Here is a 15,021-nt window from a genome sequence, read left to right on the forward strand (position 1 = left end):
ATTGATGGTGTCTGACTCCTCAGTAATGTCATCACCTTCCCTCAAGGGGTCAGCTCTCCTCCCAAGTACAAAACCCTCGGAACAATCGAGTCAGGTGTGTCTACATTGATCTGATGGCATCTTGTTATCTTCCTTATCAATTGATTTATTCACTTATTCTACAAATATTTATTAAGCACCTACTAGGTGCCAGGTAAAGTTTAAGTGGTCGAAGTACATTAGTGAACAAAACAGATTCAAATTCCTGTTTGGGAAGTTTACATTCTTCAGAAGGAGACAGACCAAAACAAACAAAAACCCACTATAATAAATAAGGAAACTGGATAGTATGTTAGATACAGAAAAATGAAAAGAGAAGGTGAGTTAAGGGGGATCAGGCGTATGGGGGCAGGGAGGAGCTGAACAGGTTGCCGTTTACAATAGGACGGTCAAGCTACTCGGCAAACAGGAGTTGGCATTTGAGTGAAGACCTGAAGGAGATAAGCAGAGGTTTATGCTTATCTGTTTATGCTTGACTGTTCAGGCAGAGGGAATAGTTAAAGCGGAAACCTTAATGCAGCAGCATGCTGATGTGTTTGAGAAACAACAAAAATATGTGAAGCAGAGTGAGTGAGGGGGGAGTAACTCCGAAGAGCTGAGGTCAGAGAAAGAATCGGAAGAGGACTCATCAAATCATGAAAGGGCGAGTAAACTCAGGCATTTAGTTCCAATGCGGAGAAGTGGCTGGCCAATTCGAAGGTTTCGCACATACTAAGCTTATAACACTATGTTTGTTAAAAGCCCAAGATTTAAAATGTGCTTCAAAGGCTTATGAGAAAGAAGTTTACCCCTCCTTGGTGCATAGAATGCTCTTCATGCAATTTAAGATGAGGCCTTTCATATCTAGGTTCCCTGATTATGTAGTATTCTTGTTTACACATATGTAACTGGTTTTAAACATTCAAATGAATTAAAATTTAAATGAAAAAAACTTTATCATTAAGAAGTGAGAGAAATAAATACATCTGGTATCTCCCCCCAAAAAATATTTCATTTAAAAGCATTGGAAGAAACAAAAAAGATAGTCAATAGTTTTGAATGTGAAAAATGTAAAACTTCTCTGTCATAATTATAAAACAAATTTAAAGACAGCAGTATGTAAAATATTCATGATGTGCTTGCAAACAGATTAATAATCTTAACACATAAAAATCAATAAGGAAATAAAAACCAACACCTAAAACACTAATACCTTTACTAGATAAATGGACAAAACAATAGAAAACTCAAAAGAAGAAATGCAAAGAGCTAAAAAAAGAAAAAGATATGCAAACAATGTAACTTTCCCTAACAATTTTAAAGATGCAGATTAAAATTAGGAGATGCTTTCTTAACCTGTCAAATTAGAAAAGGTAATTAAAATGATAATAATGATTACTAAACATGTAATGAAACCAGTTCCCACTCACTGCTACCAGCATAAATGGGTATATTCTTCTTAGAAATAAATTTAGCATTATGTAGTAAGAATTTTCAATTAAAAATACATATTTTTATTGATTTCAGAGAAGGAGAGAGAGAGAGAGAGAGAGAGAGAGAGAGAGAGAGAGAGAGAGAGAGAGAAACATTAATGGTAAGAGAGAACCATTGATCAGCCTCCTGCATGTCCCCGTACTGGGGATCTAGTCCACAACTTCCTAGTTCATAGGTTGACTCTCAACCACTGAGCCACACCAACTGGGCAAGAACTTTCAGTTTTATAATGGCCTAGTATTTCTAGAAATCTAGTCCAAGAAAACATTGAAGTTGAGCAAAGACAGAAACGTAAAATACTTATTTGTACAGGCAAAATCCTTGGACCACATCAGCTATCCTTTAATAACACACAATGGTGTTTGCACAGTGATATTTTGCAACTAGAAAAAAAAATTATTCTTACAATGAGATTTTTATAATCAAATGGGAAAATGCTTGTCACATAAATGTTCAGTGAAAAATGCTGGGTAAGATGGTATTATAATATATTCAGTATGCAAATGAATGGAATAAGATGTAGCAGCAAATATGCCATAATGGTGGAGTTGCCAGAGGGTTGTAGAATTGAGTAATTTTGTCGTTTGGTTCTTATTTTTTGGTACTTTCCAGATATTTGTACAGGAAGCATCCATTACCAGAAGGAAAACAAAATAAAGTCTTTTTAGAAAGAAACTTTATGGGTTGAACTTCCATAGCATCTTTCCTATGGAGCAAAGTATGCTACTAAAATGATTTAGAAGTAAAGACTTATTTTGGAAAGATTGGGGACCACTGATTTTTCTTTTCCTTTCTTTTTTTAGTGTTCTGAGAAATCTCTTTCTTTCTTGGAGATAGCAGCAATAAACGACAAAAATGTACTTAACCAAAATAGATGCTCTCAGTTAGCAACATTATTGGCATATTGTATCTGGGAGTACAGCTGTAAATTCAAACAGGGACTCTTTTCCCTTGCAGATGTCGTCGGCTGGGGACAGTGGAGATGCAGCACCTGGAAAACAAAACGAAGAAAAGACCTATAAAAAGGTGAGCGAGGGTTTGATTTTCTTGCCTCAGTTCAGAAAGAATGTTAGTATCGTTACAGGTTCTTGTATGTAAGTTACTACCTTCGCTTCTCATTGCTGCTATAACCAAGTGCCATACACTTGGTGGCTTAGACAGCACCAATGTATTATCTTCCAGTTCTGTCAGAGTCTGACTGCGGGGCTGCTTTCCTTTCTGGGGGTTCTAGGGGCTGAACCCATGTTCTTGTCTTTTCCAGCTTTCCTAGGCGGCCTACATTCCCTGTGTCATGACTCACTTCCAGCTTCAAAGCCAGCGAAGGCTGGTCTTCACACTTTAAAGAACCCTTGTGATTACACTGAGCCCTCCTGGCTAATCTGGGATCATCCCTTTATTTTATTTTATTTATTTTATTTTATTTATTTTTAAATATATTTTTATTGATTTTGTACGGAGAAGAAGGGAGAGGGATAGAGAGTTAGAAACATCGATGAGAGAGAAACATCGATTAGCTGCCTCCTGCACGCCCCCCCCACTGGGGATGTGCCCGCAACCAAGGTACATGCCCTTGACCGGAATCAAACCCGGGACCCCTCAGTCTGCAGGCTGATGCTCTATCCACTGAGCCAAACTGGTCAGGGCTCATCCCTTTATTTTAAAGTCAGCTGACTATCGACCTTAATTTCCTCTGCAACCGTAACTCCTTGTTGCCATGTTACATAACATATTCAAAGTCCCGAGGGTTAGGACACGGACATTTTTGTAGGCCATTTTTCTGCCCACCAGGGACGATGATAGAGAACACCGACAGAAGGCAGTCCTTTGAAGACCCTTCTTGTTCCTAAGAAGAAGGCCCTGATGGGTGCACAGTGTTCTGTGTTCGGGTAAATCCTTTAATTGACTCACTACTTTCCATCAAAATGTTAAACATTTTCTACCTTTGTATTTGAAAAAATATTTTTAAAGATGAGATTCTTGCCCACCTCTTTCCAAGCCTCCCAGATTTTGTGTTTGCCGCTCACTCCACAAAATCTCCTTCTAGACTTCCCCGTGTACACTACCTTACTGCTCTTTCACTTTGATAACCCTTGGCTCCTAGCCACCAAGCTAACATCGAGAAACATCACTGGGTACTATACATTCCCAAGCACCACTACTCCTGATTTTAAATTGACCTTGCATTTTAACTTTTTAAAAGTCCTTGTCCTCCTTTCCCCTTGGGAGTAGGAAGCTTATGTCTGAAAGGGTTATTATATCGTAACTTTTCCTTTTACGTTTCACTTTTTAACAGATAGCTAGCGAGACGTTTTGTCATGAATTGCATTTGATCTGTCCGTATGTTCAGGTCAGGAAACTAACACGAACCGGTCATGTTTCCTGTTCCATTTTCATGTAGGAAAATATGCCCTTTTTCCTGGTATATCTTGTCTTTTGACTTTTCTGCTCAGCCAAACCTAGAAATATAAACGGGGAGGTTGCCGTCCTAAGCGATGTTATGCTTGGGGAAGAGTAGGGTGAAGATCCTAGCACTCAGAAATCATAATATGTGTTATAAAATTTATGCATCTGGCCTAAGCCAACAATACACTGTTTATTTTTAGACACCGTTAGAAAACCAAATCCTATCTCTTTTACTCAAGAGATTTTTTTTTTTTTACTTCTTGTAAATTCAGTCAAGCATGAGACCAACATAGAGGAGGTCAAATGGCCAGCCTGTCATTGCTTCCTCTCAGTTTTAGGCAGTTGTCTCAGTCAGTCAAATGCACTACGATTCTTGACTGAATTCTGACTTTCAGGGGCTCTTTAGTGATGCAAAAGTAATAGAATGTGGCCGTGCCATCTTAGAGTTTGCTAAGCATACCCTGCCCAAGAATTTAGTAAAGTAAGTTTTTAATCATACTAGAGGTGTGATTCTATGATGAGTGTCTCTAAAGGCTATTCGACTCGGCAATGTTGGGAAGGTTATAAAACTAAAAATCAGATCCCAAGAGAGCAAATAATTCCAATAAGTAAGAGAAGATGTAGGAAATTTAAGAAGACAAAAAAAAAAAAAAAACACACAAAAAAAAACCCAATGATTTTTTTTTTAAATATGTGATGGCATGGGGATGCTTTTGATGGTTTCTAATTTTAAAAGGAATATAAACAATGGAGGAGAAGGTATGCAGTCTCTTGTGTAAGAAAAGTACCAAAAAGACAGCACAGCACAGCCAGTGTGGCTCAATGGTTCAGCATCGACCTATGAAACAGGAGGTCACAGTTCATTTCCTGGTCAAGGCACATACCCAAGTTGTGGGCTTGATCCTCAGTAGGGGGCATGCAGAAGGCAGCTGATCAATGATTCTCTCTCATCTTTGATGTTTCTATCTCTGTCTCCCTCTCCCTTCCTCTCTAAACTCAATAAAAATATATTTTTTAAAAATACAGCACAGTGCCTAGGACTTGAGTCCTCAGTAAACATGGTGCTGATATGCACAGCAAGAAGGGATCATGTAGAGAAAGTGTTGCTTTACTGGCTGGTAAAAGCCCAGCTGAATTATCCCATTTAACTCTCCTCAGTTAAGCAAAAAGATCCTGAAACTGGTGGTGTTCATGTGAGGTTAGAAGAGGTGATAATAGAGTCACATTATAGCAAATATGTTTGTCCCTAGGCCCAGGTGAGCCATTTCCTAGGTGAAAGAACTTGAAGCTAGAATAGGGAAACCACTGAATGTGAGCTTTGAGAAATCAGAAGAAAGGAAAAATTGTCCAAAGACAGGAGATAAGCAAATAGCAACCCTATTTTCTGAATGAGGAGAAGGTACATTCTGGAAACTACATGTGAGATTGCTCCTTAGCATAAATTGAGCATGAATTAGTACACATATAGTTTATGTACATTTAGAAAAGAAACATGTCTTCCACAAACCTGAAGAACTTCATAAAGATATAGTTTATGTCAAATGAACTACATTTGCTATTATGAGCAAGTCATTAAATTAATCGCTGATAAGGAGAATGCTCAGGTTTTATGAATCTTGATTTAAAGGCACCTGGAAGGTTCTGATAGCATCCGTTCAGACAAGGTAGACAAATATGGGTTAGATATTATGATTAGTGTGCTATTCCTGATTGGACTAATGTTCCCAAAAAATGTCGGCTTTGCTCCCTATTTAAAAAAAAAAATTTTTTTTATTGATTTCAGAGAGGGAGAGGGAGAGGGAGAGAGAGAAACATCAATGATGAGAGAGAATCATTGATCAGCTGCTTCCTGCACGCCCCCTACTGGGGATCGAGCCCTGCAACCTGGGCATGTGCCCTTGACCAGAATTGAACCCGGGACCTTTCAGTCCACAGGCTGATGCTCTGTCCACTGAGCCAAACCAGCTAGGGCAATCTGCTCCCTATTGACTTAGCCTCTACCAGCGGGATGCATGAGTTGACCCTGTGTAGCTTAACATTTTTCACCCATGACCATAATAAAAGCTGTGACAAAAAACTGGGAATGAGAACTAATGGACTAGATGGATGTCATCAAGGCCACCAACCATTTTATTAACTGTTGTCCCTTTTACAAATGCCTTAAAGTTAAAATTTTCCCCCAGTCCTGACTATGGGATTTGCACCTTTTCAATAAGAAGCTTTGATGACTCAATTAGGTTTTTGCCTGTGGCCGAAGCCGATCCATAGGCCCCAGGTTAAGAACTGCCCCCTACCAACCCCATCGACTATGCTCGGCATTGAGAAGGATATCAAAGGAGTTTACAAGGAACTTACAGTCGATGGAGAAGGGAAGGCATGAAAACAGTTTTAGAACACGGGAGTCTATGACAAAAAAAGTCCGAAAGAAGAGAAATCAGTGTGGGTTAGAGTTAACAAGCAGTCTTAGGCTTTCTGTATCAATCCCCAGATTTATTGGGCAGCTGCCAGCAGTACTCAGCATCATGAGTGCTGTGGTTTCCACGTGTTTCTAGGGAACTCAGTGTTCCTGGAATAATGTCATGCACTCCGAGTCTCAAATGTTTGCATGTGACTACTCGGGCTGGCTGCTGCTTGTTCTTCCAGGGGTCCACTTTTCTCGTCCATTATCAGGAAGAACAGCTAAAGTGAGTAGGTGAAGTTAATGTCTCCAGGTAATGACTAAAATGATCATTCTTGTTTTAGCTGCTTAAAACAAACATGTTGTCCATTAAGACAGACATTAAGGGCTGCCTAGCTGTGTTTACAGAGGGTGGTTATTTCCATTCTCAGTTCTTCCATTGAGTGTCTTTCCTAAGAGTTGTAAACACAAAAGCCTACAGGGGCCAGGCAGGTAGTAAGGGAGTGAAATAACCAGGAGGAAAGTGGTAAACATATAGGACATTATACGCCTATAGAGGGGGCAGGGGGCACTCAGCTCCAGCTAATAAAGCTACACGTGAGTGTTCACTCAGGATTGCCAGATTTTTCAGAAAGCCAAAAATGTGGATGCTGATATGAAATCTTCCCATTTTTTAAGGTTGGAAAGTGATTCAAAAATTTTAAAAAATGTACTCTGGCCCTCAGGCAGGGGCCAGTTTGCAATCTCCCCACTATTTGGGTAGAGACATGAGATAGAAGAGGGAGATGCAAAAGAAATGCTGTAAGCCCAGCCTGGTGGGGCTTAGTTGGTCGAGCGTCCTCCCATGCACTAAGAGGTCCTGGATTCAATTCCCAGATTCTCAGTCAGGACACATGCCTGGGTTGCGGGCTTGATCCCCAGTAGGGGGCATGCAGGAGGCAGCTGATCAATGTTTCGCTCTTTCCCTCTCCCTCTTCATCTCTCTCTAAAATAAATAAAAAGATAATCTTAAAAAAAAAAGAAAGAAAAGAAATGCATGTAAGATGTGGTCCCTGCTTCCTATGACCATACAATTTACTTAAGAGAAAAAATATGGGCCCTTGTGAAAAAATCAAATAATGACTCAAATTGGTTTTAAGTGCCAAGACAAATGGCATTTCCCTCGATCCTAAGTTCTGATGAACCTAGAGCTCATGACAATCTTCTGGGGGAAATACTTTTTCGTGGACTTGTTTGTTAGCAGAGCATTTTGCTGGAATAAAAATTTCATAGCTGTTTTTTTTGCTTTTTTTCATGGCAGAGAACTCTCATTTCTTAGGTGACTGCATTGAATTATCTACATTGATGTCTCCAAAACACTCACTCTAGGAGAGAAAACTCTATACCCAACACTTGCTCACAGCTTCCTTCAGGGGCAACAACAGGTGTCACATTGTTGCGTTTGGCATTAAGGGCAGGCTGGCAGGCGGGGGTTTCTGTTTTTGCAGCCGGTTAGGCCCTCTGAAGGGGAGTGCCTGCTCTCAGGACACACCATTGCTTTTGCTTTTAAATTAAAAGGCTCACTGTACACAGGCAATCTGCACGCCTCCCTGCGCAGCTTGGCGGACGTGGTTCTGCTCTGGCCAGCAGGCTCCCTGTCCCAAGGCCCAGGGCTTGTCCGTTTTTTATCCCTATCTCCCCTCCCCCACTTCGCTTGTCTGGATACTTAACAGAAAATTTTAAAGTGGCTTTTAAGAATTTGCTCGAGAACACAGAAATTTAAAATTATGGACTTCTTTAGTCTGGATTCTGAAAAAGACCAGCAATGTAAGTTAGGTTCTAGTCTTATATCTACTATCAAGTTCCCCCAGATTTTTGGCCAGTTCTGTTCAGTCTGTGGATCCTGTGTCTGCGACTTTTATTTTACCACGAAAGGGAGATGAGAGCCCGGCCTTGGTGTGGAAGCCAGCCCGCCTGAGACATTCAGCACAACATTAAGGAGGCAAGAGAAGGAAGGTGGTCATGGTCTCTACAGACTGTAAATTAAGATTCTTTAAAAAAAAAATTTCTATGTCTTTTTTGCCCAACTTCTGATACACATGCACACCCAGAGACACAAATTAGGTTCAAATATAAGGACAAACAATTTTAAAGATTTTTAAATTGGTTTTTATAGAGAGGAGAAGGGAGTGGGAGAAAAATACCCATGTGAAAGCAATCAGCTACCTCCTGCACGCCCCCCACCAGGGATCAAGCTCAAAACCTGGGCATGTGCCCTGATTGGAAATCGAACCGGCAACCTTTTCGGTGCATGGAACAATGCCCAACCAGCTGAGCCACATCGGTCAGGACATATAAGGAAAATGTTTAACTTTTCATAGGATCCCACTGTACATTTTTTCCCTGCAGAGAGAAGATGAGCTCTTTTTACTTTTATGCCCAATATTCTCCTTATGCAAGTACTCTACTTTGCATTATGGATCAGGGAGCATTTGGTTACTGAGCAGGAGATTGAAATATGGGTTGTCTGGATGAAATTCTAATTCTTCCAAGTGAATTTTTCATGTTGTGGCTTTGTCTTTTTTTAAGGGTGTGGTCAATGCCTGGGATATAAGACATACTTTTGATTGCATTCATTCATTTATCCGGTTGACAAATATTTATTTCGCTTGGCACTGTGCTGGGCTTTGAGGGTAGGATAGAGGCCAAGACGTAGTTCCTGCCCCAATAATACTTTCATTGTCATGGTAGAGACAGACCAGAAAAAGTAAACAAAGTAAAATAATTATTAACTTTAAAAGTCCAATTAATAAACTAAAAAAGGGTAGGTGTGCTGCCTTTTAGATAAGGTATTCGGGGGCCTCTCTAAGGAGGTGACACAAGGGCTGGCATTGCAAGAATGAGAAGGAAGGCAGAGAGTGAAAGTAAGAGCATTTTTTTTGGCAGAGAGAAGAGCAGGCCTGGAGGCAGGAAGGAGCTTGGTGGATTCAGGGAAGCGGGCAAGATGAGATAAATTAGAGCAGTAGCTCTCACCTGGGGCTGCTTTTGTCTCCCAGTAGACAATGCAGTCACAGTGAGGGTGGGGAGTGGGCATGCAGTGCTACCGGCATCTAGGATGAGTCCAGGGATGCTGCTACCCATCCTACAATGTACAGGACAGCCCCCCACAACAAAGGACCATCTGGTCCCAAATGCCAATAGTGCTAATTTGAGGAACCCTGGGTTAGAGAAATAGGCAGTAGCCTAAGCTAAGATGGTAGACTAGGAAGAGGAAGCATGAAGGGAACAAGTTAGATGTACATTTCAGAGTTAACAACCATGGTCTGGCTCATGGTTGCATGTCGGGGTGAGGGCTTGGATGGATGGCCCCAGGATTCCAACTTGAGCACCTGGGTTGTCTGCCCATATATGGAGATGAAGAGGAATGGTGTGGGGCAGTGGTCTGCAAACTCATTAGTCAACAGAGCCAAATATCAACAGGACAACGATTGAAATTTCTTTGGAGAGCCAAATTTTTTAAACTTAAACTTCTTCTAACGCCACTTCTTCAAAATAGACTCGCCCAGGCCGTGGTATTTTGTGGAAGAGCCACACTCAAGGGGCCAAAGAGCCGCATGTGGCTCGTGAGCCGCAGTTTGCCGACCACGGGTGTGGGGAAAGGTTTGTGAGGGGAAATCTTCCAATTTGGACCTATTGATTTGGGGATGTCCATGAGCTACTGAGGGCAGAGAATCAAGTAGGTGGTGAAAGTGTGGATCTGGAAGTTGGGGGAGAGGTCCAGGGCCCAGATTCAGTCTGTTGAGCTGAAGGTCCACAGGAATTGGTGAGATGGATGGAGAAGAGAGGCCGAGGACTGGGGAACATCCACGTATTACTATTACCTTCTGAGACCCTCCTCCAGAGAGTTATATTCCTAAAATAAACAAAGCCAGCCAAGTCATTCTCATATAAACTCCCATTGGCCTCCATCACCTACAGGGAAAATATAGACTCCAAAGCACAGCATATGAGTCCTTTACAGTCTATTCCCAATGGGTGTGTCTTGACCCATCTCCTGCCATTATCTTCGGCACACGTCTAACTCCAGCCACACGGGCTGTGTCCATCCCTGTTCCTTTCTGCCCATGCCGATCATATATATAAATAACTGTCATATCTATTCTTCACCCCCCCCCCCCAGGCAGTGATTGTTAGTCACTCCTCCCCAGGCCTCCCTCACCCTGTACCCACCTCTCTTGTATCATAGACGACTTTGTAATCATTGTTTGCAATAACGTCCTGCCACCTACCCCCGGGGCTGCTGGAGGGCAGGTGCCTTGCTCAATCATCTTGACATCTGTAGGGTCCCACACAGGGCCTGTCACATAGCATTCAAGAGATGTATCACTTTTTTCATCTTAATCCTGAAATTATTATAGACTTTACAGATAGATATATTCTCAAGCCCACCATCCCGGATCTCCAATTAGAGGTGAGATACGTTGCGGGAATAAAGGGGGCAGGGAAGGGTTAGAATTTGTGCTTTGAGTGTTTGCATTGCAGGAAGAACACTTTGAAAGAGCTCAGTTCAGCCCTTTTGGCTTCAAAGATTACAGTGATTGTCTGCATCATGGGTCACTCCATGGCTCTTTGAAAGTTGCCTATTAATGATATGGCATCCTTAAGTCCCTTGCCTATCGTCAGCAGACTGCTCGTGATCAGCCAGTCACGGAAGGGCTTCGGCAATGAATCTAAGAAGGCAGTCTTTTCTGCTGCTGAAAGGTTCTTTTCTTTCCAGATGTTGGCCCAATGAAAGGCTGCCCCTAGACAGATGCCAGTAATTTTACGGGGGGGTGGTCAGAATTTGGGGTTGATTGGCAGCCCATTTCTCTAGTAAGCATAGTACACATCCTTTTCTTTATAACATGAAAGAAACCGGATCTATGATTTTTCAGGTTTGCTATTTCAAAGGGAGTGAGAGGGAATAATAACCTAGCAGTTTTAAAAGCAGCTACGTCGTTCACAAAGCCATGGAGGAGTACAGAAATGGAAGCTGGGCTCAGGACCCAAAGGCTGGCGGTGGTGAGAGCGCTGGCCTTTCCACTCTTCCCTCCTTGCTCACCCGCCGTTGCCTGAGAAGGGCGTCCAACCAGGACAGTCAGGCTGGCTCTGCCATTGATGAGCTCAGCCTCATGCAAGACACTTACTGTCTGCGCACAATACCACATGTGGTTTGAGTATTCAATCTGAGGATATGTGAGAAGGTACTTGGAAGACAGTAGTTGGCTGTATAAATATCCAATTGTTACCATTATTGCTGGATCCCTACTCACCCCCATTGGAACTTCAGCTTCCTGAGAGCAGGGACTCTACAGACCGGGTAAAACTCCATACTTAGTGAAGGAACAGGAAGGTGCTCCCCCTTCTCCATCCTGGGACATTGTTCAAGTGTGGAATTCCAAATGCCTTGGGATCCTGTTCTCTGTTGATGACAGTCCCTACTGTTAAGTGTTAAGGCGAAAGGTGGTTTTCAAAAAGCAGTGAGATTCTGTGGCAAAAGGAAACCTAACTTTTGTCCGTAAAAGACACCTTAAACACACACACACACACACACACACACACGCACACACACACACACACGCACGCACGCACACACACATACACACACACACACACACACACACACACACACACACACACACGCACACACGTGCGCGCGCCCTATGTCCAGAAGTGAAAACACTTTCTTTGCTTTCTATCATACATTAAATCAATGAAAAGTTTTCTCTTGTAGCCCTGTCTTCTCTCAGTGTCTGGTTTAATCTGAGACACTGTGTTGGGCTTCAAGAGCCCTTCCTTCTCACCTGCCTCTGCCCTTGCACTGCTCTCCCGCTCTCCCTGGGCCAGTGGGACTCTCCTGGGAAAATGCAGTGTCATCTTCCTAAGGACGCAGAGTGCGATAGAATGGGGTGAGGGTGTCTCACTGAAGACAGGAGGATGGGGACTTGGGGGTGAGCAGGAAATGTCCAGCTTTGTGTCACATGTGTTTCAAAGAAAATCATGGAAGAAACTAAGCACAGTCAATACAGATTCTGCTTGGGAAGATGAATTCCTGTTTTTCACAGAAGTACTTAAAGTAAAATATGCTCTAAGTTTCCATTTCCTTTCAGAATTTGGGGTATGCTAACTTGAGCTGCCTTGGTTATCTTTATATTCATTCATTTATTTTTAAGCATTTTGTTGTTGTTGTTTAGCATATGGGATACTTTCATATTGCTAAATTTTAAATGTCTTTTTTCGGATTATGGTGGTCCTAAATTGTTTCAGATGAGTTTACAGATGGGTGGGAAGAAGCTACACAGGGCGATTGATTGATCTAGCCAAGGAAAGGGTGCGTTCACTCAGAAGCCATGTGCCCACACCGAGCAGAAGCAGATGTGGTCATTCTCAGTGGGGTATCCAATGGCCCTCAAGATCCCTTTGGGGACACACATAGTGGCAGGGCACAAGGCAGAGTCTGGCCAATTCTGGACAATCCTTTTACTTTCAGGCTCCCTCCCAGAGAAGGAAGAATTTAAACTAACAATCTACACTTGAATAGGAAACATTACAGCCATCCGCACCTTCCTGCTTCTGTGTATAAAATCTTCCAAACTCACCCTCGGCAATCCTATCCCCGCTGCATCCCCATCCCCACCAGCATCATTGTTCTCTGCTTTCCAAGGTCCCAGAATGCCATGCATTCTTGCTCAGTATAAACCTGGGCACATTCTTGTGTTAGCAGGGAATCAACAGTGAATAAAAAGGACTTGGCCTATGACCTCATGGAACCAAGTTAAAAGGTCTGCATGTTACTGAATTACTTTTAGAGGTTATTTCACTCCAGACTCCCTCCAGCTGATTTAGGGGAGCGCCTGTTTTCCCAGGTCCTCACTAACACTGAGCACTGTTCTTTTTTAAAGATCTTCGCCAGCTGGTTAGGTGAAAATGCCTTAATTTTCATTTTAATTTGCGTTCATTTTTATTCCCAGTAAGGTGATCTTATTCATTTGTATATATTTTTTGACAATTATCTATGAACAATACCCTTTGCTGTTTTATTTGTAAGAGCTACTTATATAATTAAGGGCAATGCATTTTTGTTGCAAATATTTTACTGGTTTGAAATGTCTTTTAATTTTGCTTACCTGTTGTTGTTGGGTTTGAACCCAAGCTTTTATAAAGCCAAATTTGTTAATATTTCCCTTAAAACTTCTGTCTTTGCTCTCATTTTTAAATGTTATGCTAGTAATGCATTGTTTTAATTATAACATTGTAATATGAGATTTTCCATGGTATTCTTAATTTTCAAAAATTTCCTGGGGATGTTTTTACATTTAATATTCTAATTGAACTTTAGAATTATAAGGTCACTTCCTCTAAAAAGATTTCTGTTGAAATTATATTAAATTTATTAATAACATAGGGAGAATTAGCATCTTTATTGAGTCTTTTGTTCCAAAAATGAAATGTCTATATATGTAAGCTTTTACGGTCCTCAGTGAGTTTTTATTTTCTTCAGAGATTTTGTATCTATTTTTAGTTAAATATATCCCAGAGTAACTTATGTGAGGATTGCTATTGCTTTGGGATTTTTTTCCTACTATGAATAGGATTCTTTTTATTTTCCATTATATTTTTTTAGCTGGGAGTGTATAAGATCTTGATTCATGTGAGTTTATTTTGTAAACTACAACTTGATGTTTTTAAACTACTCTGCTCAGTCCATGATCTATTCTTTAGTATTGTAGGTAGCAATTATATAATCTATAAATAATATTTTTTCATCTCCTAACCAGTATTTTGTACTTGGTTTTCTTGTCTTATTTTATTAGCTTGATCTTCCAGAACATATGTCAAAGAATCTTTGTAATAAAAGGACAGATTAGTCTTGTTCGTGATTTTATTTTATTTTTTAATCTTTATTGTTAAAAGTATTACATATGTCCCTTTTTCCACCCATTGACCCCTTCTAGCCCGTCCCCATCCCCTGCCCAGGCCTTCACCACCCTATTGTCTGTGTCCATGGGTAATGAATATATTCATACAAGTTCTTTGGTTGATCTCTTCCCACCTCTTGTTCATGATTTTAAAGGACAAATGGCTCCTGTACTATTTCCCAGAGTACATTTTTCAGCACATACAGATTATTAATAGATACATAAATAAAAATCCCTTGATGAATACATTTGGGAAGTGTCTCTCTCTTGTGCTTCCAATAGCATAATGTTGCTACTTAGCTCAATAATTATTTTTCATGTTAAGAAAGTTTCTTTCTGACTTTAATTTTACTAAAAGTTTTTAAAATCTGAATGGAATATTGACTTTTTATATAATTGATTTAAGCAATCTATGGAAAGACGGTCCATGGAAACAAAGTTTGCTTTTTTAGATACTCTCAAGTACTTGAAAATAGTAAAACTCTGTTTCTCATAAAATATTATTTAATTTAGATTTGATGTCAGTCCAGACAGACAGGGTAATTATATTATTTCCTTATACTTTGGAACAATTTTTAGAATGTCTTCCTTCAGGCCTGCTCATCTTTCCCCCACAGAGCAGAGTAATCTCTGTGGAAATTACCCTAAGATTTAATGCTTTTCACAAGCTAGCCTAGGGTAGCCAAGTTATTGAAATCATTTCTCCTGAGAAATTTTGTCTGAGGCAAGAAAAAAAAAAGTTGTGAGGTTTTTTGTTTGTTTGTTTTTGTT

At 40.8% G+C, this 15,021-nt stretch overlaps 1 protein-coding gene across 2 annotated transcripts in view; it reads left to right on the forward strand.

Annotated features, from left to right (window-relative positions):
• PIP5K1B (phosphatidylinositol-4-phosphate 5-kinase type 1 beta) overlaps positions 1–15,021 on the forward strand; it is a 290,127-nt gene that overhangs the window by 113,764 nt on the left and 161,342 nt on the right. For both annotated transcript variants that reach the window (XM_054727759.1, XM_054727760.1), the window contains exon 3: positions 2,470–2,538. In XM_054727759.1, the coding sequence (XP_054583734.1) occupies positions 2,470–2,538 (69 nt within the window). The remainder of the gene's footprint in view (positions 1–2,469; positions 2,539–15,021) is intronic.

This window comes from Eptesicus fuscus, chromosome 15, assembly GCF_027574615.1.
Source record: "Eptesicus fuscus isolate TK198812 chromosome 15, DD_ASM_mEF_20220401, whole genome shotgun sequence".
Lineage (NCBI taxonomy): Eukaryota > Metazoa > Chordata > Mammalia > Chiroptera > Vespertilionidae > Eptesicus > Eptesicus fuscus.